The 24,538-nt window shown below is 46.2% G+C and overlaps 3 protein-coding genes across 7 annotated transcripts; 1 reads left to right on the top strand and 2 right to left on the bottom strand.

Annotated features, from left to right (window-relative positions):
* Nucleotides 1-103: 103 nt before the first annotated feature.
* On the bottom strand, nucleotides 104-3,450 carry fam185a (family with sequence similarity 185 member A). Of its 2 annotated transcripts, XM_030366552.1 has the most exons (9): nucleotides 3,361-3,450; nucleotides 2,763-2,809; nucleotides 2,552-2,661; nucleotides 2,305-2,397; nucleotides 1,838-1,976; nucleotides 1,264-1,305; nucleotides 1,064-1,159; nucleotides 823-957; nucleotides 104-540 (listed from the first exon to the last, which is right to left on the bottom strand). In XM_030366552.1, coding segments are annotated over exons 1-9 (780 nt in total). In that variant the 5' UTR covers nucleotides 3,363-3,450; the 3' UTR covers nucleotides 104-424. The 2 variants fall into 2 exon arrangements, with proteins under 2 accessions (XP_030222412.1, XP_030222411.1); XM_030366551.1 differs by having other exon boundaries at nucleotides 2,763-3,450.
* A 205-nt stretch (nucleotides 3,451-3,655) lies between these two features.
* On the bottom strand, nucleotides 3,656-11,270 carry LOC115551004 (mucin-12). The gene is made up of 2 exons (XM_030366444.1): nucleotides 5,772-11,270; nucleotides 3,656-4,807 (listed from the first exon to the last, which is right to left on the bottom strand). The coding sequence occupies exons 1-2, from the start codon at nucleotides 11,182-11,184 to the stop codon at nucleotides 4,098-4,100; spliced, it is 6,123 nt and encodes a 2,040-aa protein (XP_030222304.1). The 5' UTR covers nucleotides 11,185-11,270; the 3' UTR covers nucleotides 3,656-4,097.
* Nucleotides 11,271-15,080: 3,810 nt separating this feature from the next.
* Nucleotides 15,081-24,157, top strand: LOC115551011 (lysine-specific demethylase RSBN1L). Of its 4 annotated transcripts, XM_030366472.1 has the most exons (9): nucleotides 15,081-15,631; nucleotides 15,858-15,977; nucleotides 16,121-16,803; nucleotides 18,257-18,394; nucleotides 19,718-19,860; nucleotides 20,056-20,226; nucleotides 20,329-20,440; nucleotides 21,341-22,053; nucleotides 22,084-24,157. In XM_030366472.1, exons 1-9 carry the CDS (start codon nucleotides 15,157-15,159, stop codon nucleotides 23,444-23,446), a joined length of 3,918 nt encoding a protein of 1,305 aa, XP_030222332.1. In that variant the 5' UTR covers nucleotides 15,081-15,156; the 3' UTR covers nucleotides 23,447-24,157. The 4 variants fall into 4 exon arrangements, with proteins under 4 accessions (XP_030222332.1, XP_030222330.1, XP_030222331.1 ...); XM_030366470.1 differs by having other exon boundaries at nucleotides 21,341-24,157; XM_030366471.1 differs by having other exon boundaries at nucleotides 20,059-20,226; nucleotides 21,341-24,157.
* Nucleotides 24,158-24,538: the final 381 nt, after the last annotated feature.

Consider the following 24,538-nt stretch of genomic DNA (forward strand, 5'->3'; position numbering starts at 1 on the left):
GTTTTTTTTGTTAGTCTCAATTTTCTTTCCTAAGACTGCACTGTTACATTTCAAAGTGATGGAATATTGTCAACATTTGCTTTACATTGTGATAATACTTATATAAAATGTTTCAGTGACAGTATGTTTATTCTTTATTATTACAATAGTTACACATTACAATACATTCTTAAGTAATTTCTCACACACAAACACACAAATTCTGTCAAGTCCATCATTGTAAACCAATGCTCATAAACTGACGTCACAACTCTGCACTCGGACTTCGCCAATGACTCCCAACTCCAGCCCAGGTTTATTAAATACCTCAGCAATGGACCAATCAATGACCAGGATGCTGATGATTGAGTTGTGTCTGCTGCCAGACTGCATATAAATAGAGGTCCTCTTGGCTGTGGGGCAGCCCCCTTACGAGGCTCTTGCCTTAGCTGCCCTGCAGCCGGAGGGACTGGAACCAACTCTGTGTCTTCAGGGTGACCACACCTTGTCCTGCTTCAGCTGTAATGCTCTGCTCCGTCCCGGGGTTACCGTTCACATACCCTGAAAACGAAAAACGTCTTAATAGTGACCAGTCGTACCTGCAGTGCACAGGGCAGATGACGATGGTATTGGACAGAACCATTGTGTCTACCATGTAATGCTTTTGTGTTTGCTGAGCCCAAGGATAAACTATGTAAAAACAATGTTTCAGAATCATAATATTTGTAGTAAAAACAATATGATAAAGTACTGTCATATTGTAGTATTGTGATAATAAGTGCCAAAAATTGCATAGTAGTATTTTGTAGCCCACCTACATGGCAGGTATAGCAGACGCCTCACCTGTCACCTGGGTTTGACCTCCGCTGACCCTGCGGCTGGCCTCCTGCAGAGTGACCTCTGGGCTGACCTCCACTGAGGCTCCAACAAGGTCCGCCCGTGCTCTCAGAGAGGAGGGGACACGGACACATACGGCCCCTGATCCACACAACATCGAGAGGGAGGAAGAGGAAGAGTGAGTCAACGGTGGTGGATCGACATGGTTAAAGATCTAAAATGTGATGCTTTAACTTCCACGTTTCACCTGATTGGCTGAAGACTTTAGCACTGCCACTCTCCCCAACGTACGCATCAATGTTCCCGCTGTCGGACCACACATCCAGGGAACCACTTGAACCATCTGTCAATGCAAAAACAAACAAGAACATACAGCATTTGTGTTTTGCGTTAAATAGACGGAAGTATTGATTTGACATTGCAACGCGAAGGGAGACCCAGACTTACTTATGATCACGTCCCCAGAAACACTCTTCACGGTCGCTTCGCCTATGAGAAGACGAGATGACAAAAGCGTAAATAATAGCATTGACTGAGCGCTCTTGTACACAGAAGGCGGGTCAATTCCACTGATAATAAACACCTGTGCTTGTCACTGAAAGGATAATAAAAGATGACATGCGTGGCTAGGCTTGTCGATCTTGGAGGGAAAACAACATTGCAGAGCCATTACTCACTACTCTCAAGGCCTCGCAAGTCCTTCGCTGGCCAAAGGGACAAACATTGTTATTCTGAGATAACAGAATGCTGCCAAGCACAATATCAAACATCAAGACTTTTCAAAGTTCAAGATGTGCATGGGTTCATGTTCCTCTTATATTTGTTCAACATTATCACAAAAAAGTATTTTTAATTAAAAAACAATTTCAATAATTTCCCTATTTTGTCTTGTTACCTTGTTAACAGCATTTTTGTGTAACTTTGAAAAGAGCTTGACTTGAGATACGACATAAGGAAGCAGTGCTCTTTTCTATGTCCACTTTCAGAGACCGAGGGACGGTTGTTGTTCTCTCGGCCTCACCGTGTACATGTCCCAGTTCCACTGTCCCAGAGGAGGACGAGACAGATGTGGACTCTGCGTAGATGGCTTTGACTTTCAGAGGACCGCGTTCCGTGGACACGTGCATCACCGTTCCCTGGAGCTTCTTCACATCCACCGCCTGCAAAAGGAACACACACACACAAACACACTGTTGTACATCATGTCCTGCTGGGATTCCCACTGGACATCCAAACTGAACTCGAACAAAATGGACATTTTAACATAATGTATGTGTGTGTGTGTGTGTGTGTGTGTGTGTGTGTGTGTGTGTGTGTGTGTGTGTGTGTGTGTGTGTGTGTGTGTGTGTGTGTGTGTGTTAAATTGTCTATAGTTGGAAACTGCCATTAGATATACAAACATTTAGCATATTAAACAACACTTAACACTTAAGTGTGTGAAAGAGAAAAACGCTATATTTGCATAAGTTACTGTGGACATGGACATACGCCGTCTCCAGATGTTCTGATGTTTACGTTGCCATGGATAGTGCCGATACCAGTAACATGCCCTCCATCTGACTGCACTTCGACCTCATGACCCTGGGAGAGAGGCAACACAACTGAATGCCCAATGTTTATGCACGCCAGCATGCAGAACTCAATAAAGCCAAACAATCTCATCTTTCCAGTCTACATACACGTATTTTCATTACTCAGGGTTACAATTAATATACCTTGGTTGAGAAAGAGTTACCTTGACCGACTGTAGAGTGCAGCTTCCTTGCCCCGTCTGTACCTTACATACGTCACACTCCATGTTTTGAATGTGGACAGCGCCTCCTCCGTGAGTGACGATGTTGAGATCTGACGGGCACAAACAAATCGGAATAAAGCCATTGAAAATATTATTTACAAAAATAAATACGTTATGATGTTCTTTAAATTGATTGAAGCCGCCAACTTACTACTTTTGACAGACGTTGTCAACTCCACGGTGATATCGCTGGTGACCCTGTCGGCCAGGATGGATAATTCTTTATTTTGACTATCGTAGTGCACCTTAAACAGATCAAGCTTCACACATTGCTCGATGCTGGATCCGTAAACTACAATAAAGGCTTGATTCGCTTGAGGAAAGTCATGTGGATCCAGCGATCTCACTGCGACACTGCAACCCAAACGGGAGAGCACCGTACAGTATGGGTCTACGACAAAATCCCATTTCCCCAGGACCTGCCTTTCCCGTCCACCGGTGCTGTCGCTAAACGTACATGGAGTGGTGGATAGGGTTCTGAACGTAGTCGGAAGACTTGAATTTACAATTGAAAGTGAGATTGTCTTTTGGCATGCCGTTATGAACTCCCTTCCAACACAACGACCTGCTATGGACCAAAACATCGTCGTTGCCAAGGGCAGACAGGGTTCCACCACATGTAATATTACGTATACCCTTCTTCTAGACCACAAATGATATCTTAATCAATCAAACAAGCATTAAACAAGCTAATGATTATCAACGCATCTCAAGTTAAAACAGTCATCTCAAAGTTAAAACAAGCATACATATGCCCATGTTTAGATCTTCAACTGTTTGGTAATCTTGAATGAAACCATGGAATGGTACGCATGTTTTTCCGGTCCCCGAAACGCAAAGACTGCTGGGAAACGGAGTCCTATACGATTGACAAGAAGCCGCTGCAGCTATTAAAACAAATTAAGCATTGAATATGCGGTTGATTTCAGATAGTTTCGATTCCACTGTGTTGAAGCAATAAATAAATAAACGAAAAACTCATGGACTACTATAGTTTTATTTATATCATAATAAAATAAATGTATAAAAAGTGTAGGCCATAAATCATCATTCATAAATCATTTAATACATCAAAACATTCCAGTAATTCAATTCAGCAGTCTTACTTATCCTCAGAGAATAACCTGAGGTTTGCGTCCGTCCGTATTTACTGACAAATGTTCAATTTCAGTTCTCCATTACAAAAATCCACCCCAGAAAGCATTTCTTTACATAACATTAAAATGAAAATAATATTTAATCCATGAGAAAAATAAAGTTGACTAAATACTTACAAAATTCAGTTTATACTCGTTATACAGTGCACTTAAACCTTTGAAATACCCTATCATGCCAGGAGGGGGAAGCATTGTATCGACTGTGTTGGATGAAAAATGTAGGTGTATGATATAGGCCCTTTTAAATCACCTAATATAGCCATAGCTTGTTGAATAAATTTGTGGTAGAAAGGTCGTACTTTAAATCTTATAAAACGATTAGGCCCATTTCACAATTCATGCCCTTTGGGTCTGATCATCATTGTAACCGTTTTAAAAGACTGCCTATCATTAGTCAGATAATACTCTGTTGAAATGTTATGCCATGTCCCCCAAAAAATCCCATCTCTGACCCCTTTATACTTTCCTACATAATATCTTCCGTTGAGGTTGGCTGCCATGCAGGCATCAAACCACCACCCTGAGCTGTAGTACGCCCCGCAGTTACCAGACGGGTATCGGTCATTGTCTCTGTCTAGGGTGGTGAACGCCTTGTTGTTGTGGTCGTAGTTTCTGCTGAACCTAAGGGCATCGCCCGCGGACCCCGAATAACCCCCTACGGTCAGGCGGTAGCGCTGCCTCTCGCTCGCCACCCTGAATTTCCCGTACTCGGCGTGTTCTCTCAACCCTTCGAAGTCCTCCAGCTCCACTCGGAGAACCATGTCCCTGGCCCGCGTCAACAAGTGGATCTTCTCATTGCCCAGCCAAAACTCTCCTCCGTTCATTTCCCCGAATCCCTCGCTGTACTCGACCCACGTCCGGTTGAAGCTCACGCTACCGTCCCGGCGTCGTTGAATGACCGTCCAACCTCCACCTTGGTGCTCCATGTCGCAGAACACGGGGAAGGAGCTCAACCTGGGGTCAGGGGTCACCAGGTGGAGGCCGGTTGTTTGATCCCCTCTGTTGAGATGTTCGGAACAGTCCCTGGGTGCCCTGGGTACTATAGGTCAGGAATACAAATCACTCCAAAATTATTTACCAAGATACATTAACGGGGAAGGGCGCGAGAGAGATAGAGAGGGAGAGGAGAAATGAGAGGAGAAATAATGGGTCTGCAAAGGGTCAAAATTCCTTTATACATTAAAAGCCCAAAGCTACCCTGGGTCGTAAAACGGCTTACACAAGTTCATTAAATGGATATCCACTGGTCTGAAGTCAAATGAACTGGTTTGCTTGGCCTGAGCAACTTTGAGTTGTTACTTTGTTTGTCATTGGCTGCAAGCTCGAAACTGGACTGAGGAGGGCCCGGTTAAAGGATGCCTTACAGCTGTTTAGTCTGAGTCAGCCAGAGCACTGTTGGATTCCTGCACGTTTCTCCCGCTGCTCAGAGATGTGGTAAACACATGGTGGGCAAATTAAAAAATCTCCAACATTAAGTGGTTTGATTTTATAGTAATTCTACAGAAAATGCAATCTACAATCTACAGAAAATGATGAATACAGACATTTTTGTTATCATCATTATTGTTATTATCGTTAATTATAATAAACATGAAACATGTAACAATAACTCTTCTTCTTTTCTAGAATATTGTCCAATTATCCAAAGGGATAATTGGACAATAATTGAATTGTTATAGTTTCTGATGTTATATCATATTTTAATATTACTTTTGAAATATATCAGTATATTCAATTGGCACTCACAAATATGTATGTGTGTGAATATATATATATATATATATATATATATATATATATATATATATATATATATATGTCATAAGTGTCTAGGTCATTATCTTATTAACAGTTAGGCTGATTAACATGATTTCATGATTTCCACTGTTTCCTATGCAAGCTACTATTCCATCTGGTACAAAAACACATTAGATACTGACAAAAATAAGTGTTGCAGTTAAAACCATCTTCACTAGGATTATATTCTTGTTAATTATACATACGCTTTGATGATGGGAAAATCGGGTGCCGGCCATCTGTTGAGTGGGGCTTTTTCCCTCCCTGCTTGAGGCTGACCTTTGGAGGAGTCTTTTCCATGAGCTCATTCTGGGGCTTTACATGCAGGCTGGCATCGGGGAACGCGACCACCTGGTTGATTTTGACCCGCATTTCACGTGTACTGGGAGTAGTTGACGGAATGGGGGTGAGGGTGAGCCCTGGGTTGGTGCGTCCTGGACTGTGCGGGAGGGCAGGCCGGGGCAAAGGGTGAGGGGTGTCTGGGCTACGGAGTTCTGGGCTACGGAGTTCTGGGTTACGGAGTTCTGGGCTACGGAGTTCTGGGTTACGGAGTTCTGGGTTACGGAGTTCTGGGTTACGGAGTTCTGGGTTACGGAGGTCTGGGTTACGGAGGTCTGGGTTACGGAGGTCTGGGTTACGGAGTTCTGGGTTACGGAGGTCTGGGTTACGGAGGTCTGGGTTATGGAGGTCTGGGTTATGGAGACCTGGGTTAATACCGCCTCCGATAGTGACTCGGTTACTGTCACCTGTGTTAGTGTGGCCTGGGTTAATGCCACCTGTGTTAGTGTGGCCTAGGTTAATGCCACCTGTGTTAGTGTGGCCTGGGTTAATGCCACCTGTGTTAGTGTGGCCTGGGTTAATGCCACCTGTGTTAGTGTGGCCTGGGTCACGGCGGCCAGGGTTAGTATGGCCCGGGTTACTAGGTTCTCCTAGGTTAGTGTGGCCTGGGTTACTCTGGACTGGGTTATCGTCACCTGGGTTACTGTGGCCTTGGTTACTCTGGCCTGGGTTATCGTCACCTGGGTTACTCTGGCCTGGGTAATCTTCACCTGGGTTACTTTGGCCTGGGTTACTGTGGCCTGTGCTAGTGTGGCCTGGCTTAGTGTGGCCTGGGTTAATGTGGCCTGGTGTATTGTCAGCTGCGTTACTGTGACCTGGGTTGCTGTGGCCTGGGTTAGTGTAGCCTGGGTTAATTGTCTCTTGTATACTTTGACCTGGGTTACTATCACCTTTGTAACTGTCACCTGGGTTATTGTATCCTGGGCTTAGGGTGGTGATTCGTCCTGGGATATTGTGTCCTAGGTTGGTGATGATTGTAGGGCTGGTCCAAGGCCATGAGTTGGAATGTCCTGGGTTAGGGGTGGTCTTGGACCCTGGGTTGGTACCTCCCGGTCTGGGGGTGGTCTTGGACCCTGGGTTGGTATCTCCTGGCCTGGGGGTGGTTTTGGACCCTGGGTTGGTACCTCCCGGTCTGGGGGTGGTCTTGGACCCTGGGTTGGTATCTCCCGGCCTGGGGGTGGTCTTGGACCCTGGGTTGGTACCTCCCGGCCTGGGGGTGGTCTTGGACCCTGGGTTGGTACCTCCCGGTCTGGGGGTGGTCTTGGACCCTGAGTTGGTATCTCCCGGCTTGGGGGTGGTCTTGGACCCTGGGTTGGTTTCTCCCGGGCTGGGGGTGGTCTTGGACCCTGGGTCGGTACCTCCCGGCCTGGGGGTGGTCTTGGACTCTGGGTCGGTATCTCCCGGGCTGGGGGTGGTCTTGGACCCTGGGTCGGAATCTCCCGGCCTGGGGGTGGTCTTGGACCCTGGGTCGGTACCTCCCGGCCTGGGGGTGGTGTTGGACCCTTGGTTGGTATCTCCCGGCCTGGGGGTGGTCTTGGACCCTGGGTTGGTATCTCCCGGGCTGGGGGTGGTCTTGGACCCTGGGTTGGTACCTCCCGGCCTGGGGGTGGTCTTCGACCCTGGGTTGGTATCTCCCGGCCTGGGGGTGGTCTTGGACCCTGGGTTGGTATCTCCCGGCCTGGGGGTGGTCTTGGACCCTGGGTTGGTATCTCCCGGCCTGGGGGTGGTCTTGGACCCTGGGTTGGTATCTCCCGGCCTGGGGGTGGTCTTGGACCCTGGGTTGGTATCTCCCGGGCTGGGAGTGGGAATGGTCCCGGGTCGTGGGTTGGTTTGTCCTGGGCTGAGAGGGGGGATGACATTCTCTATGGAGCTGTTAGCAGACACATCGGGCTGTTCTGTTGTGTCTGAGCTAGCTGTTGCGTTTGGTTCTGTAGATGCTATCAGAGGAACGTTATCTTCAGGTATGTAGTTCAGCCTTGGGCTAGTAGTTGATTGGGTAGTTGCCTTTGATTTGAAATCGGAGACTGTCACCCCCTGTGCATAATGACTAGTGGAGGTCTCTGGGCTCTGTGTGCAAATACGCATTTTCCCGGTGGAAACTTCCATGTTGCCTTGGGATGATTCCACATCAATGCGGACAGGAATGGCAGTGGGTCCAATCCTTTTCACTTTGTCAGAACTCATTCCTGTGTTGTGTGGATTAAGTTTTACTACAGGTCTTGGTTTTAACCTTGCTGGTATTTCGGGATTATGTCCATCACTTCCGTCTGTCCTGGCTCTGTGTGGAGGCTTCTCTTTGGGGACTTTGTCCGACCCTCTCTTGGCTTTTGGATCAGGTTTGGGATATGGCGGTGCTGTCATATGATCAAGATTATGATTGGGGCCTATTAGTGACCGGCCTTGTTTATATTCTGCATCAACTAGTATTTGCCGATTTGGTTCGGTGACAGGTGCAATTGATCCTGAATTATATATCGACTTTTTGGTCGATAAAAGGATTAGATCTGGGTCAGCATCCGGATCAGGCGAAATATTTTTACCAATATCAGACTCTAATACACTTCCCGGCTTACGTTTTGGTGTAGAACTTTTTAAATCTTTTTTATGTTGTGGTCCACCGCTTAGTTTAGGACTTTGGTTAGGCTTAGTTCCTTGGTTATTTTGGGGCTTTTCATTTGTTGAATGGTCGATATCAGGTTTTTCTTTTTTGTGGTCAGATTTTGGCCTTTGGTTTGAGGTCAAATTAGTTGTAGAATGATTCAGATGAATTTTTGGATTCTTAGACGGAGGCTTAGGCTTTGGATGGGAGGCTGGCTGTAAGCCCAGAACAGGCTTGGTGTTGACTGCAGACTTTTTGCCAGAATTAGATAGTGTGTTGGAATCTAGATCAGTGGGAGCCGGCCTTGTGCGTTTCCTTTCCATCTCTTCCTTAGGGAAAGGGATTCTGTCTTTCTTATTATCAGAGGATACTTTTTTTGGATGACCCTGTTTAGGTTTTGATTGTTGTTTGGGCTTTTGATATACTTTGGCCCTCTGATCTGGTTTAAATTTTAAGAGGGTCTTCACTGTAGTAGTGAAAGGACTTGTGGTGGTGGTCTTGTAATTCAAGATAGTGGGCAAACTATGACTAGAGTAAAAGGGTGTCAGAACCTCAAATGCTGAACCAATGCTATTGTAGGAGCTAACCTGTGGCTTCAAGGTGGAAGTGGCTACAGTCCCTGGCTGTCCAGTTCTCCTCATTGAGCTAGCTGCCGATGTGGTCATGAACAACCATTCCTTGGTCTTCAAGTCAGTCACAGTGCCTGGGATCGTCCCTTCTTTCCTTGGTGTCTGGATTCTTAGTCCTGGTTTTATTTCGGATGTGGACCGGTTTGCTTTAGTTTTGTAGGGAGGAAGCTCCCCTGGCTTGTGAAGTAGACCTGGGCCTTGATTCGCTGGTCCAGATCCAGGTGTCCTAGTCTCAGGTTTATGTGGAGTTATTAGTTCATATCGAGGGGTCTTTGTTTCAGGTGTAACATGATTCTGTATTTCAGATCTAGGTGTCCAAGTCTCAGGTTTACGTTGAGGGACTAGTCCAGATCTAGGTGTCTTAGTCTCAGGTTTACGGTGAGGGACTAGTCCAGATGTAGATGTCCAGGTCTGAAGTTTACGGTGAGGGAGTAGTCCAGATCTAGGTGTCTTAGTCTCAGGTTTACGTTGAGGGACTAGTCCAGATCTAGGTGTTTTAGTCTCAGGTTTACGTTGAGGGACTAGTCCAGATCTAGGTGTTTTAGTCTCAGGTTTACGTTGAGGGACTAGTCCAGATTTAGGTGTTTTAGTCTCAGGTTTACGTTGAGGGACTAGTCCAGATTTAGGTGTTTTAGTCTCAGGTTTACGTTGAGGGACTAGTCCAGTTTTAGGTGCCTTAGTCTCAGGTTTACGAAGAGGGACTAGTCCAGATATAGGTGTCCAAGTCTCAGGTTTACGGTGAGGGACTAGTCCAGATCTAGGTGTCTTAGTCTCAGGTTTACGTTGAGGGACTAGTCCAGATCTAGGTGTCTTGGTCTCAGGTTTACGGTGAGGGACTAGTCCAGATCTAGGTGTCTTAGCCTGAGGTGTACGTTGAGTGACTAGCTCAGATCTAGGTGTCTTGCTGACTTTCTGTCCTCTCAGCCCTGTATTATCACCCTCTTTTTTTTCCTCCTTCAGCTTCTCTCCAGCCCCCTCTCCTCCACTCGTTGTTGTATGTTCATCCTTGTTCCTCCCAGTGACGTCATCTAGCTTTGGTTTGTCATAGTTTCTCTCCCGTCCCGTTTCTTTCTCTTGGCGGTGTGGCGGTGTGTTGGTCACGGTACGGTCCTCTCTCGGCCGCGCCTCATCCCTCTCCCAGACCTTGCCCGAAGGCTTTCCTTCTTTCTGCATCTCATTTGGATCACTCCACAGATGCCCACCATTCCCTGTAGTCCCCATTTCCTCCCTGTCTTTGTCATCATCCCTCCTCATATTCTTCAGCATTTCCTTTCCTTGGACGGATTCTTCCTCTTTCTCAGTTTGTACCTCTTTTCTTCTGTCTTTCTCTTTGCCAGCTATCTTTCCCCTCACCTCATCCTCTCTGCTGCCAGCTGGGGCGCTTATCTCTCTAAATGTACTCCGGTCGACAGCCTGTCCTGTCTGCCTGCTGTTATCTACACCTTTATTTCCCTTGTCTCCTTCCTCACTTCCTTCTTTCTCTCTCTCTTTCTTAACGATTTTATCTTTCCCTCGCTGGTCTACTATTTTCTCTCTGCCTCTGTCCTCCAATGCCTTTTCCCAGCCTGGGTCTGTGTTTCCAGACACCCAATCTTCCACCTTGTCCATTCCCCACTCTTCCCTCGTCCTATTCCTTGTCTCTGAAACTCTCGCCAAGCTCTGCTGTGGGTGGTTATCCTTACCCCTCTCTCGGTCCCTCGGTGTCGCCTCCTCTCCTCTCTCATTCTGGTTCCCTGTACAATCCCCACAGCTCCTTCTGAGCTGATCCACAGTGTCCTTCAGCCTCTGGATCTCCTTCACAATCTCGTCCAGATCCTTCAGCTGTTTGGGGAGCTGAACAGTGAGGGGCGGCAGGTGAACCCAGTAGGTGCACGTGTCCTGGTCCTGTCCACAGGTGCCCGCGGGGGTCAGAGTCACAGCACAGGGGCCTTCAGCTCCCATAGTCCAGTGGAGGGCTGCCGGCTCTTCGTCCCAGCCTGCCGTGGTCTGTTGCAGGTAGGACACAAGAGTGAAACAGTATATGCAGAGTGCTGCTGCTGTTCGCCTCATCATGTCTGCAGTACGCAGACCAATATAAGAAATGGATAGGGAGAGAAAGAGGGACAGGAGCGTAGAGATGAAGAGGGTTGGTGGGGAGGGGGGTGCTGAGAGTGTGGGAGGATGCAGAAAAAACAAAAAAACACCCACCTCTGTTTGTGGGAGTCTGTGATAGTATGAAGGAAGGGAGGGGAAGCAGAGAGAGAAAGAAGTGGGGAAATAGAGAGGGGTGTGTAGACATGATAAAATTGCGTCAGGGAGTGTAGGATGAAAGTAAAACGATTTTAAAAATTGGACAATCAAATCTGTTGAAAACAAGTTGTAGTTTGATGTACATTTATTGATATATTTTAGGTAAGACACAAGATTTAATATTTAAACAAGATGTGGCATATATTTTAAACGTATCTAATTCTTACCAATACCCTAGTATTTATCAGACTAATCAAAGAGCATAATGGTGTAATACGTTCTCATTCCATGATGTCATATTAAACCCATATTATAGCTCATTGTTAATCACGTCTGTTTGCAGTATGTGACAGTGCTTTGGCAGGCCCATCCCACGTTTCCTGTCAATAAGTTGCAGACATATGAGGATCAGATGCGATGGGTCAAAATATGCATTGGAAGCACAATATCGTCGGCTTGGTGAGGAGCCAAGGGTATGTTGTGGTTTTCTCTTGGGAGATATGAATATAATGGTCCTTATTCATTGTGGGGGTGGTCGTTGTTCTGCTTGTAGATAGAGACACCGTGAGGAAGCAGGATCATCTGTAGTGACTCTCTCTGAGACATCTGCCACTCAGATTCAACAGCAAGTCTGAGCTCATTTGCCATCTTATTAAGCATACTTTTCAAGGACTTTTAAAACCCACATTTGCCGTGACCAAAATAGCAGCTCTCTCATCTTTAAATGCCACTCTGCCAGACTTTGGAAGTCAAGAGACCATCCTGCGAAATGACACACTGTATGGTTAGGTCTAAGGTGGATTGTTCAAGATAATCCATGAATTGCATAAAAACCAAAGACTCATCAAGGTTATAATTAAGTGCTGGATAACAGACATTGGTTTATTTCATTGTTTGATTGGCTGTCTCCACATGACAAAGGAAAACATGGATAGAATAGAATAATAAATCATAATGAATTGCAAAAATGTCCGATTTATATATACAAAGATTGTAAGAGCTAATATTTTGATCACATCTACCCCACTCAGAGCAAATCCAAGTGAAGAGATCCTGTTGCTTACAATACAAAAGGTGGCTCTGTATAAGTTCACATCTGTTTATATCTGTAACAGCAGTCGTAGCTTGGTGTTGCGCCACACTGTTCAGGCAGTGGTCCGCTTTGACGTTGGCCAACTGTTGCCAGGGACGGGAAATAACCCAGGCGCTCACCTGCCATCGGGAAATAGTGTGAGAGAAATGTTTACACCCGCAAGAGACTTGTGTCGAAAAAGCTAGGCCACGGTGATTGATTATTACCGAAGAACATCTCCACTAAGTATAATCTCCAAGGCATTAGCCGGTCCGCCACAACAACACGTCCACCGACAGAGTGTTCTGCTGAGGTCATGGGTACGTGAAGTGCCCTTCAGAGCTCCACATTACCACGGCCGTTGAGAGGTGGATGGCAGCAGACTCTGAGCTGGCGTTTTACGATCCGTTCCACTGCATTGTGAGAGGAGCGCACTGTGTTGCATTTGATAATGTCATCTCTAATGGAGCCATCCATTTATGGGCAACTACTTTTTTTGAAGTCCTCTTGTGAAACAATGTTTTGAATAAGCGCAGTAGGCTCCTCCGGCCCACTAGCTACCAAGTCTTGTGTAAACACGCAACGCTTTTTCCATGGCGGGTTGAACAAACATCTGAGCATCAGTCTGACTGTCTGGGCTCTCCGCCGCCCCCCCCGTCCCCCCCCCGTCCCCCCCCGCCATAGTTCTTAGAGGGGGAGATTTATTTCTTTAGTAGTCGAATTTAATAGACTTAATCTCACACAGACATACATGCCCTCTACATTTCATAAACTCATAAATTGGCCATTAGTTTAATATTTTTCTGTAGATAATTAGACGATACACATATCTAACACATCAAATCTATCAAACGGAGAGGGACCAAGTGTCCCTCACATCTGGATGGAATTTGAGACGGTCATCAGCAGATAACATGAGGTCCAGTTTCTCTTCCAAAAGACTGGAGTTCATTAACAATTTGTTGTTCGATAATTCTTGACACACAATTTGGTCAAGGATGGATAATAATTAAATGATGTGTTCGTTTAAGTCACCCCTTGGAATGGCACGGAACAGTACCTGTCATCAAAAGGGGTCTTTGCCCCCTCAGTTTTATTTTTGGCCCCTCTGTTTAAGCTAATGTATCTATAGAAAGATAGCAAAACAACAGTTAGTGGCGGAGATACATTTGACTATCGCTTAGGCTGTTATTACAAAACAAAAGCCTTTAACAGCTGATTCCACACGCCTCCCCCTGCTATCCCCATGGTGATAAATAACGAAAATGTTTAGCACTCTGCTAGTGCTATAGACGCTTTGATTTATAGCAAAAAAAATTGGGGATTTTGAAACTGTAGCCTTATGCTGTTGTTATTTAGCCTTTCCGAGGCTATGCGTGGTCAATCCAGCAATTATATTTTATGAAAAAAAATGCACCTTCTCAAAATGAAGTCACTCAATCCTGGCGCAGGGCCAGCATGGGACGCTTGAGGATCTAGGAATCAAGAGAAGTGATGGGTATAACTTTGAGGAACATCTTTGCATGTGCTTGTGCGTGCGTGCCCCCTTGTGTGTGCGCGTGAATGCGTTTTATCTCCCGTTTTACATTTGCAGTTTACCCTTATTTTACCCTAAACGCAAATGAGATACGACAAATGGAAAACAAAGTTCCATCTGTTAACAACTTGCCTTAATAGTTGGTGCATTGCAAGATAAGCGCTCCCATCCTACCATGGCAAAGTCCACGGGCGCTCAGATCCGGTGAATTTACAGAGTTTGTGCATCCCCGTGTGCAGAGAAGAGGCGCGCTGAGCTTTCCCGCGCAAACAAAGTTGCAAATACTTGCGCGTCTAGATCGCATTTTAGAGAAACAATGCCTGAAAATATTATTTCATTTATCGATAGGCTACTATTTACCTATATAAAACTAGCATACAAAAATAAAAATTGCTTGCTTGTTGAATGTCTCATTATCAATATTAAGTGTCATACACACACACACACACACACACACACACACACACACACACACACACACACACACACACACACACCGACGACATGAATAAATAGCTATTTTAGAGCAAGCCACTCTCAGCCCTGCTAAACTATGTACACAAAAGTTGTCAATATTTGGCAGGCAGCGTTTTCCACGGGGAGTAAGTAAATATTTGTAATAACACCATCACACATTTAGTATTTGGGAACGAAACAGCCGACTAGTGCGATAGATATAGATAAATAATAGGAGACTTCCGTGTAAAACAAATGAGAACGTAATTTCACCACTATACTACCACCTAGTGGTATGTTTGAGCGATATTAAACCGTTCTTGTTACACTTATCATCGTGTAGCCCGTTAAAACATAGCACACGATACGATTCAAACATAACCTTGAAGCTCTGACATTAATTAACCAACCATTTGAACGGAGGCCAATTTGGCCTATTCCGCCTGGGTCTATAGTTCGCCTTCATCGCAACAATGAATAACAGCGAGGCTGTTATGTAACATTAAATCAAATTAACCGACCAGCTCCTGTTTGCTGTTATGTTGTATCACTATCAATTCCCACGGCAACGTTTCCTCTCATAATATAGTAAACAATTGACTAGGTTAATCTCCCTCCCCCATCCTGCGCACTGATACCTGCGTCCTCCATAGCAGAGAACACGGAGCCCCGCCTCGCACGTCTCTCACGCACTAGTTACGTCTGACCGTAAAAAATAGAAACTTCCAAGATGGCTGAGTCCGTGGACTCCATGCATTTCGCAGCAAATAGCAAAACAAATTCCCCTAAACCCTTGATACCTAAACGGCCGCCCGAGAGCAGGCCACAGTCTTCCAGTGATATTTACTCACCACCCTCAAAGAAAGTCCGAATCGAGGAGAAGAGCTTGAAACACAAGAAACTAAACGGAGATGTCTGCGCAGGGGAAAAACACAACGGGAAGCAGAGTTATGGAAGCCCAGCGAAATGGAGTTTCGGCCCGGCCAAGGCGAGCAACTCCAGCGCGCCAGCTCCCGCTCGAAAAATATTCAAGATCAGCAACTTCCTTGCATCGCCCCATAAAGTAAAAAAGGCAAAAGATAAACGGCATAAAGATAAGGACCAAACCTTACAAACGCAGAGTTCCCCTATCGCTATGGAGAAAGTGAGCCCTGCTAGTTGCCATACAAAGACGGAGAACGGTGACGTGCAAGTGTTTAAAAAAGGTAGGGGAATACGAAAATAATCATTTAAACATTATCACCAGTTGCATTAGAATGTTATTAGTGAGGTAGTTGGAAACAAAATGTCACATTAATAAAGTTAGTTAATATATCGTTAGAAAGCTTGATATAGCCCAATGTTGTTAGGCCCAGTAGCACACGTGGGGGTGTTTGGGCTTCAGTTAACGGTAGTTTGCCATTGATTACATTGCAATTCTCTCTCTCTCAGAACATCGCGTTAAAGACAACGAAAGAGACAAGAAAAAAGAGAAGGATAAGGAGTTAAATCATAATTTACCTGTGAATGACATTGGCAGTGAGAATGGCGAAGTGATTTCACAGCAGAAAGGTATGGATAACATGCAAACTTCCAATGTATTTATTTTATGTATATCAATCATGTAGATATTTTGTATAGTAATAGCATAGTTATTCCCATAGTAACAAGGCGTTGCATTAATGTGAAACATACTGTACCTATTCTGTTCTCAGAGCCTGTTGAGTCGAAGGAGATACTTCAACCCACGTCGGAAGAAGAGATGCTGCTTAAGAAACTGAAGAAGAAGAAGAAAAAGAAACACAAAGATGGTGAGCGGGAGAAGACCAGGCACAGTCGCCCTAAAATGTACCACCGGTCGAGTCAGACGGTTTGTGCCGGTGTCTCTCTTGAATTACCAGACTTCCTAACCAAGATCAACGGAAACAGCAGCAATAGCTTACGGCACAACACAGCCGCCCCACACCAAGACCACCTCCTGGACTCTGCCCTGGCTCCCACTGCCGCCATGGCGCAGGAGAGGCTGGGCTTCAGCCCTCCTCTTCAGTGTGCCCCATCGTCATCACCGGTCCTGGAAGGCTTGGAGTTTGCCCGTCTGATCCACGTGGAGCAGCAGGCGAACGGAGGGGCGTCGGTGGCGCACACCTACACAGAGCACCTGGCCCACCTCTCCCCGGCCGAAATGCAGCGCTTTGCGCAGGAGTTTGTCACGCTGTCCTTCAGCGAGGACCAGGACCAGGCGGCACACTTTGTCATGGGAATCATTCACGGAGCAGCGTCCTACCTCCCAGACTTCCTGGATTACTTCTCCTACAATTTCCCCAACTCGCCGGTGAAGATGGAGGTCCTCGGCAAGAAGGACATCGAGACCACCACCATGGCAAACTTCTGCTCTCAGGTGAGTGTTTGTTGTTGTTGTTGTTTGGGTTGGGAGCTTTGCTGTCTACAGGAGGACCTGAAAGCACCTATGTTAAGAACTTCTATCACAGTAACAATCTCAAAGGGCTTCCGGGCAACCCCTTTACACCCCCAAAGGTTAGGGAAAACTACCAGAATGCAAGTGAGGAAACCATGAGAAGAGGCATCCCTCCTTCTCGGGAAGGTCGTGAGCACAGTAGGTGCCAGAGGGGCTGAACTGTTGTAAACAACATGGAGCAGCCAGGTCACAGACAAGAACATGCAGCTACAACCACCACAGGGGACTTCATCAGCACAGCACAGCCCTAGAACAGAGCTAAGAGCTGGAGACCGGGAGGAGCAGCACCACAGTGTGAGATGTGATGATGAAGAGCACAGGGAGCCTGTAGGGAGCCAATATCCGTCAGCAGCAGCAGTTGGCTATAGCTGGCATACAGGTCGCTGAAGTCTTGAACGAGGAGGGGAGGGTCACTGCAAGGGGCCAAATCAGATGTTAAAAAAACAAACCTCTTAAGTCAACCTGACTGATTACAGCGGGACAACGTGATTGACAAGGCTCTCCATAAGGGAGCACTCGTAGACAACTTTCGGATTGATAAGGCCCTGAGTTGTTAACATCAACAACAACAACAACACCAACAACAACAACATTATCACAAACACTGATATGCATCCATCCCTGCTTACAGATATAGCACTGCTATAACGCTGGGCCAGACTTTAGTCCCAAGGATGAAACACGCATTCTTTTTTTTTTACCTTGTTAACTAATTTCCTTCCAAACATACTGTTTTGATCTGACAAAGTCTGTGATGGTGTGCATACCATTAGAAATGCTAATACAGTTAATGACATCATTGGGACGTCCTCCAAATACTCCCACCAAATACAAATCCTGACTGTTGAATCAACACACCTGGCTCCTTGGTCCCTACATGGAAATTTGTCACGTTAAAAAATAAACAATGCCGCTTGTGCATGGTGTGGGCTGGTGTCTTAACGTTTAACAAAGAATGGTTCAGCATTTAACCATATGTGTCGTGCTAAGGCTTATGGTGACGACAACCATGCTCTACAGAACCAATGATGAAAATAACAAGATGTCAACTTTTGAAACTTTCATGTGAGAGAATTTCTGTCTTACTATTTTGATAGTAAGGCTAATATATGTGGATAGAAAGTGGTACAAATCGAGGACTCGCAAGTGATTATTTATTTACACAATCATTTAATAACCCTTAGGCACCATCAACGTATAATAAACACACTTTCTAAAAAAAAAAGAGGCAAAGAATAAAATGCAGACTGAGCGTTGTGTGGCAGTGGCCACTAGTAGAGTGCAAAGAGCTGTCGAGGTCCGCAGAATGAATGTCTTTCCGACTGGGTCACTGTGCCGTCCCGCCTCAGCTGTCTCTTGTGTTCCCGTGGGGCAGGTGAAGCGGACCTACTCCCAGGGAACGTACCGCGCAGGGGCCATGAGGCAGGTCAGCCTGGTGGGGGCTGTGGACGAGGAGGTCGGGGATTACTTCCCAGAGTTCATCAGCATGCTGGCGGACTCCCCCTTCTTGGAGGTTTGTGCTCTTTAACGTCTCGACAGAGTACGGGACGCGCCCACACTGATAGCAGCTGCTAGGGTTGTGCTGAAAAAGGCCGCTGGCGGTGAGCCTTCCAGATGCAGACGTCCAAGAATAAACACTGACAGCAAACCATTTATTTTTGAAAACCTTAGTAGGACAATTGCATTACCACCTCTAGGTATGAATGCACGATAGGTATCGGTCCAAAACACGATGTGCTGGTAATGGGATATTTGTATTGAATTATGTAATGTTTTGTTCCCATAATTAATGCACCTGAGTAAACCACACGTCGTAGGCTAGATCAGGGAGCAAAACATGTCTGCAAACATGTCGTCGCTGATTTGGTTATTCACTGTCACAGAGGACGACAGCATGATGGTTATTAGCAACACATGTTCAGCTAGGGTTCAAAGAGGAGGGAAAAAGTGTAACATTTTTTACCAGAGATGCAAGAAATACCCCAAAACTTTCGCCCAATGTACACATTGAAGGCCAGTTGAACCTTCATGATGCACAGTGTGCATTATGCCCACACCAGCGCTCCACTCGCCATACGGTGGTTCACTTGCTTTTCCGAGTTGTAGAGCTAGCGTGATAATCCCTATTAAGTGATTTGAATGTTATACCCATTGGGGAACAAAATATGGCTCTGTAGGGAAGCGCTCCTGACAGACAGCTTTTCTTAAAAGGCCGGTCTCATCGCTAGGAACTTAGGACTTATACTGTTGATCGCACCTAAAGTTCCCAGCAGCAGATTGCTGTTAATGGGAACTTGAATATCTGTTGTTCTATCTTTCTCACAATATGCAACTGCATGAATTTATTTTTGGACCATTTAATTATGCATCAATCATGTTTCAAACTTGCTTTACAAGTACTCGTTTAATTGAGTACACGTTTGCACCCTCAGTTGAACATGATGTTGTTGTAAGTGCTTTGCATTGTCAACTGCAACAGGTTGTTTATCATTATAAGTGCTTCTGTTGGTTGGTCACAAACCACAGGTTATTAACTTGCCGGTATTGGCCATGAGAAGCAGTTAATTATCGGTTATTGGTCTCGGTTGAAACAAGTCCATATCGTGGATCCCTACTTATAAGAGATGATGGTTTATGTACTTCTTTCAACTATTTAACTATACTCTTAACACTGTCTAATACTGTTCTCAAAACTACACTAAGGGTTACTGTACTGCAATATTGTACTTGGTAGGTAATTGTGTAGCTACTGCATCAGACATGTCAAGTTTCCATGGCTGTGTGAATGTGTGGTGCTATGTATTTGATCTGTGGCTTGTTGTTGACGTTTCTGCAGAGGACACTGCCCTGGGGCACCTTCTCAAGCCTCCGTCTCCAGAGCCCCACGGAGAGCGACGACGGGCCCATCATGTGGGTCCGACCTGGAGAACAAATGATCCCAATGGCAGACATGCCGAAGTCCCCCTTCAAGAGGAAAAGGTGGGCAATTAACGATTTGACAAGCTGTCCAACCGGTCTTTGAATAAGTTATGAATAGAGTTGGTTATTTGTGCTCAGCTGCTTTCCTATAGGATGTCATCAAAGCCATGATAGGATAAATAATACAATTGATCTCATCTTGTGTCATTCTTGTACACTCTTGAACATTCCTGGCTTTCCTTTGAACATGTGTAGCAGATCCACCAATGAGATAAAGAACCTGCAGTACCTGCCGCGGGCCAGCGAGCCCAGGGAAATGCTTTTTGAGGACCGGACCAGAGCCCACGCCGACCACATCGGCCAGGGCTTCGAAAGACAGACCACAGCCGCCGTGGGCGTCTTAAAGGCAGTCCGCTGTGGAGAGGGGTAAGTGCCTGATGCCTTGCCCAAAGTGAACCCCTGTGTTTATGTGGATTTTTTTTGTGGCAGGGATCTTTTGAGTCTTACCCATGTTGGTTTTTCATACAGCGGTGATGGGCCGGCCCGGATCACCAAAGATGTGGTGTGCTTCCATGCCGGAGATTTCCCTGATGTGGTCATGAGGCTACAGCTCGACCTCCATGAACCGCCGCTGTCTCAGGTAGGCCTCACAGCTCAACCTAGTAGCATCTTATTTGCCACACTAACCGCAGGGTACACCTCAAGGTGCCTTATTCAGTCCCTCCAAGATTTCGCGGGCCTCTTTTGAGATTGTTGCGGCCTAAAATGCCTGATGTTGTGTGAGCTTTTCCAAAAAGTTGCGATTAAAGTTGCAGTGTTTTTAATGTTTTTGTTGCGATTACAGTGCGAGAGGAAGTGAAAGTTGCGATAAAAGTTGTGATTTTCCTGATGTTATTACTGCAATTTTCCCAGAGTAATTTGTTGAATATTAAGTTATTACTGAAAAAAACATTAATTAACAGAAGAAATACACTGAGAAATGGTCCTATGAATAATTGATTCTTTTCGCGCTGGCTATTGACTTGGATGCAACTGCCTGTGTCATAGTGATAGCCTCTTCGTCTGACGTCCTTCCTGCAGTTCTGTAGTAGGGATCGACCGATACAGATTTTTTAGGGCCGATACGATACCGATATTTTTTCATCAGCCTTAGCCGATACGCCGATACCGATATTTAGAGCCGATACTACTTTACAAGAAGTAGTATCCCATAATTAATGCACAACAAGTAACAAGTAAAAAAAATAAATAATAATAATTGGCGAAAAAAATCGTCAGTTCAAGACGCCACTGATTGGTCAAATTTGCGGGAAAGTTGCGTTGGTTGGTTAAAATTGCGACACCGCACTTAATTCGCAGTGATTGGTTGATGTTGCGTTGAAGTTGCAAATCGCAGCATCGCAAAATCCTGGAGGGTCTGCTTATTGCAACGGATGTCCGTTGAGCTCCCCCTCCTCCCAGCGGTTAATATCCCGGTGTTGTCTGTAGCCTACAATGTGGTGAAATGAGTTTCCTCTGCTACTCTCGTCCCCCTCCACAGTGTGTGCAGTGGATCGACGATGCCAAGCTGAACCAGCTGAGGAGGGAGGGAATACGCTACGCTCGCATCCAGCTCTACCACGACGACATCTACTTCATACCCAGGGGAGTGGTCCACCAGTTCAAAACGGTGTCGGCCGTCTGCAGCCTAGCCTGGCACATCCGCCTCCGGCAGTATCACCAAGAGGAAGAGGAGGAGAAGGGGGAAGATGAGACGCTCACGCCGACACGGTCGCCGCTTCGACTCGATGAGGAAGAGGACGACGAAGATGATGACGATGATGGCGAGGAGGAGGAGGACGACGACGACGACGACGAGAGAGATAGGACAAAGGACTGTCACGCTCGTTCGAAGATGTCACCAGACTTTGGTGACAGAAGAAGAGAGGGCTGGAGGGACCCCTCTTCGCAAGGACACACGGGGGTCTACAAGGAGGAAGAGGTGGAGACGGACGGGAAGCCGCCAGCAGACGACTGCTCGCCCACGCCCAGTCTAGACCTCATCAAGAAGGAGAGGGAGGATGGTCTGCTTGCAGAGAGCCTAATGGAGGTTACACCCAAAAAGGAGAATGGGGAGGGGGTTGGGGGAGGCCAGGGAGAGGCCAGGGATGCAGCCACTCGGACACTATATAAAGGGGTAGTAGAGGAAGGAGAGGCTGGTGCTCCCTGGACGCTACAGCACATCAAAAAAGAGCAAGATGTGATAGAGGAGAGGCCGCAGAAGCCTACTCTCAAAGAGGAGAGGCCGCAGAAGCCTACTCTCAAAGAGGAGAGGACGCAGAAGCCTACTCTCAAAGAGGAGAGGACGCAGAAGACTACTCTCAAAGAGGAGAGGCCGCAGAAGCCTACTCTCAAAGAGGAGAGGACGCAGAAGCCTACTCTCAAAGAGGAGAGGCCGCAGAAGACTACTCTCAAAGAGGAGAGGACGCAGAAGCCTACTCTCAAAGAGGAGAGGACGCAGAAGCCTACTCTAGCAGAGGACAGGCAGCAGAAGCCTACTCTGGCAGAGGACAGGCAGCAGAAGCCTACTTTCACAGAAGAGAGGCCGCAGAAGCCTACTTTCACAGAAGAGAGGCCGCTGAAGCCTACTCTGGCAGAAGAGAGGCTGCTACAAAGCCCGGGTGCGAGAGAGAAAGCTAGAGAGGATTGTACAGGCACTTGCGTACCATCAACACCAGTCAGAAAGGATAAGGAAAAGGTAAGGGCCAAAGATAAAGAGGAGAGGGAGAAGGGGAAAGACAGGGAGAAGAAGGAAAAAGAGAGGGGGAAAGAGAAGGAGCGGGATAAGAAAGACAGGCCCAAAGACCGGGAGAGAGACAAGGAGAGGGTCAGGGAGAGGGAGAAAACCAAACCTGTGGGTGTGACCTTGACACACCCACTGATCCAAGTCAAGAAGAAGGAGGAGGACGGGACGCGAGAGGGCAGTGGTCACTCAACGCTCCCCTTTCAGAAGGAGGACAGGGGGTCCAAAGAGCCTGAGTCGGCCTCCAAAGCGCCGTCTCAGCTCAAGAGAGACAAGGAGCATGACAAAGAGCGGCCCAGCGCTCCGCCTCACACCAGGCCGGAGAGGGAGGACTCTAAAGAGGGCAGCTTGCATCGACACAAGCCCTCCCACGGGAAGAAGGAGAAGAGCAGCCACAGGGAAGGGAAGGACAGCCAAGCCCGGAGCAAGACGGCCAGAGAGGACGGAAAGCCAGGCCCCCTCAAACAAAGTCACGTCAAGAAGGAGGGAAAGAAGGACAAGGAAATCAACAACAAGGAAGAGCGAAAGAAGACCAACGCCGCTCAGGGTTTTGCTCCGCCGCCCGACCACAAACCCACACCACGAACACTCATCACCTTTGACCTCTTCAAGCCTATGGACGCTCACCAAACGCTGCCTGTGTCCTACACAGACACGCGAGTCAAGAGTCACCATCACGGTGAATCGCGAGGCACGTCCGGCTCCAGGTTCGGAGCGGACAGTCGGACATTAACGCCCTCGAAAGTACCCAAAGCTAAGGACCCAAAGCAGGCGAAAGCCACGCCGAACTCTGAGTCCCAGCTGTTGTTAAAACAGCCCCTTAAACCACACACCCCCCAAACCCAGAAGGACTTTTTAATATGAATGTCTCAGCGTTTGGTTGTCTTTCTACTGTACAACTTCGCCAAGGCTGTGTGGAAGTGTCATTTTTTTTAACCGCACCCTTCCTTCATATATGATCATGTTCTAAAATCTGTTTGGCCAAAGGACACATTCCATTGGATAGCTCACACCAACAGTCACGATGGTGATCTGAACAGAGGCGGTACTTTTAAATGGGTGCTGAAGCAAGAATGTAAGTTAAATAGCAACATTTTCTGTTGGTTGGCGAATGTATGTAGGCTTTTTTAATCAGTGACCCATCAACTGTTAGGTACTCAACCAGACCGTCTGCAAACATCTGGTCTTTCTCTTCTGCTATAGGAAACCCCAATGTTTGAAACACTTCATGCCCCTGATAGGGATTTTTTTTTTTTTACATATTGCTGTAGTCTTACCAGTTTTTAGTTTAAACACTTTGAAATGTTTTCTGACTGGATTCACTGACTCACAGGGCTGTAAATACTACTGTACAGTATAGATGTATTAGCATTAAGGTGAGAAAATGTATACAGATATTGCATATATTTTTTGTAAGATGAGTTTTATTTTCCATAGAACTTATTTATATCATTTACTGTCAGTTTTTATTTGAAACCAATGTACGTGAGAATTTTGTAAATACATTTTATTTCCTAAGGTAAGACTTGGTAGTGTGATTTATACTCCAAAACTCTCAATAAATGGTTCAGAATATTTTGTGTGCCTTCTTTGTGTTAAGACAAGTTTTAAATCATAGGACCATGGTATGTCCAAGATGAAGGAAAGATTGAGAGCCTAATGCCGGCTTCTCCGACGACGCTACTCAATGCTACAACCAGTATGTTTTTAAAATGCCTTTAGGGGTAGGAACGTTTTTTTTTTTGGCCAGTGATGATTCCAAATTCTGAGTATCTCAGGTTGCCAGATATTAAATAAAGGGGCACCGTTTGTGCAGCATTGGACGTAAAACAAACTAAATGTATCCAGATATACTAGATTTGACGCAAGCAAAAAAGGCCTGGTAAAAACCGGTCGATCGAGATCTGGCGCTGCAATTGAAAGATGGAGAAAGCTTAGAGAACAGAAGGCTTTCAA

The sequence above is a fragment of the Gadus morhua genome, chromosome 9 (genome assembly GCF_902167405.1).
Source record: "Gadus morhua chromosome 9, gadMor3.0, whole genome shotgun sequence".
Lineage (NCBI taxonomy): Eukaryota > Metazoa > Chordata > Actinopteri > Gadiformes > Gadidae > Gadus > Gadus morhua.

What these genes read in the sequence shown, in the direction of transcription:
- fam185a (XM_030366551.1), bottom strand. Translation starts at nt 3,195, where the DNA reads ATGTTTTGGTCCATAGCAGGTCGTTGTGTTGGAAGGGAGTTCATAACG. An exon ending in GCACTCTACAGTCGGTCAAG is followed by an intron (nt 2,398 to 2,551) that starts GTAACTCTTTCT and finishes CCTCTCTCCCAG; the next exon opens with GGTCATGAGGTCGAAGTGCA. An exon ending in AGGTCAAACCCAGGTGACAG is followed by an intron (nt 541 to 822) that starts GTGAGGCGTCTG and finishes TTTCGTTTTCAG; the next exon opens with GGTATGTGAACGGTAACCCC.
- LOC115551004 (XM_030366444.1), bottom strand. Translation starts at nt 11,184, where the DNA reads ATGATGAGGCGAACAGCAGCAGCACTCTGCATATACTGTTTCACTCTT. An exon ending in GATTTTCCCATCATCAAAGC is followed by an intron (nt 4,808 to 5,771) that starts GTATGTATAATT and finishes CCTGACCTATAG; the next exon opens with TACCCAGGGCACCCAGGGAC.
- LOC115551011 (XM_030366470.1), top strand. Translation starts at nt 15,157, where the DNA reads ATGGCTGAGTCCGTGGACTCCATGCATTTCGCAGCAAATAGCAAAACA. An exon ending in TGGCAAACTTCTGCTCTCAG is followed by an intron (nt 16,804 to 18,256) that starts GTGAGTGTTTGT and finishes CCCGTGGGGCAG; the next exon opens with GTGAAGCGGACCTACTCCCA. An exon ending in CGGACTCCCCCTTCTTGGAG is followed by an intron (nt 18,395 to 19,717) that starts GTTTGTGCTCTT and finishes ACGTTTCTGCAG; the next exon opens with AGGACACTGCCCTGGGGCAC.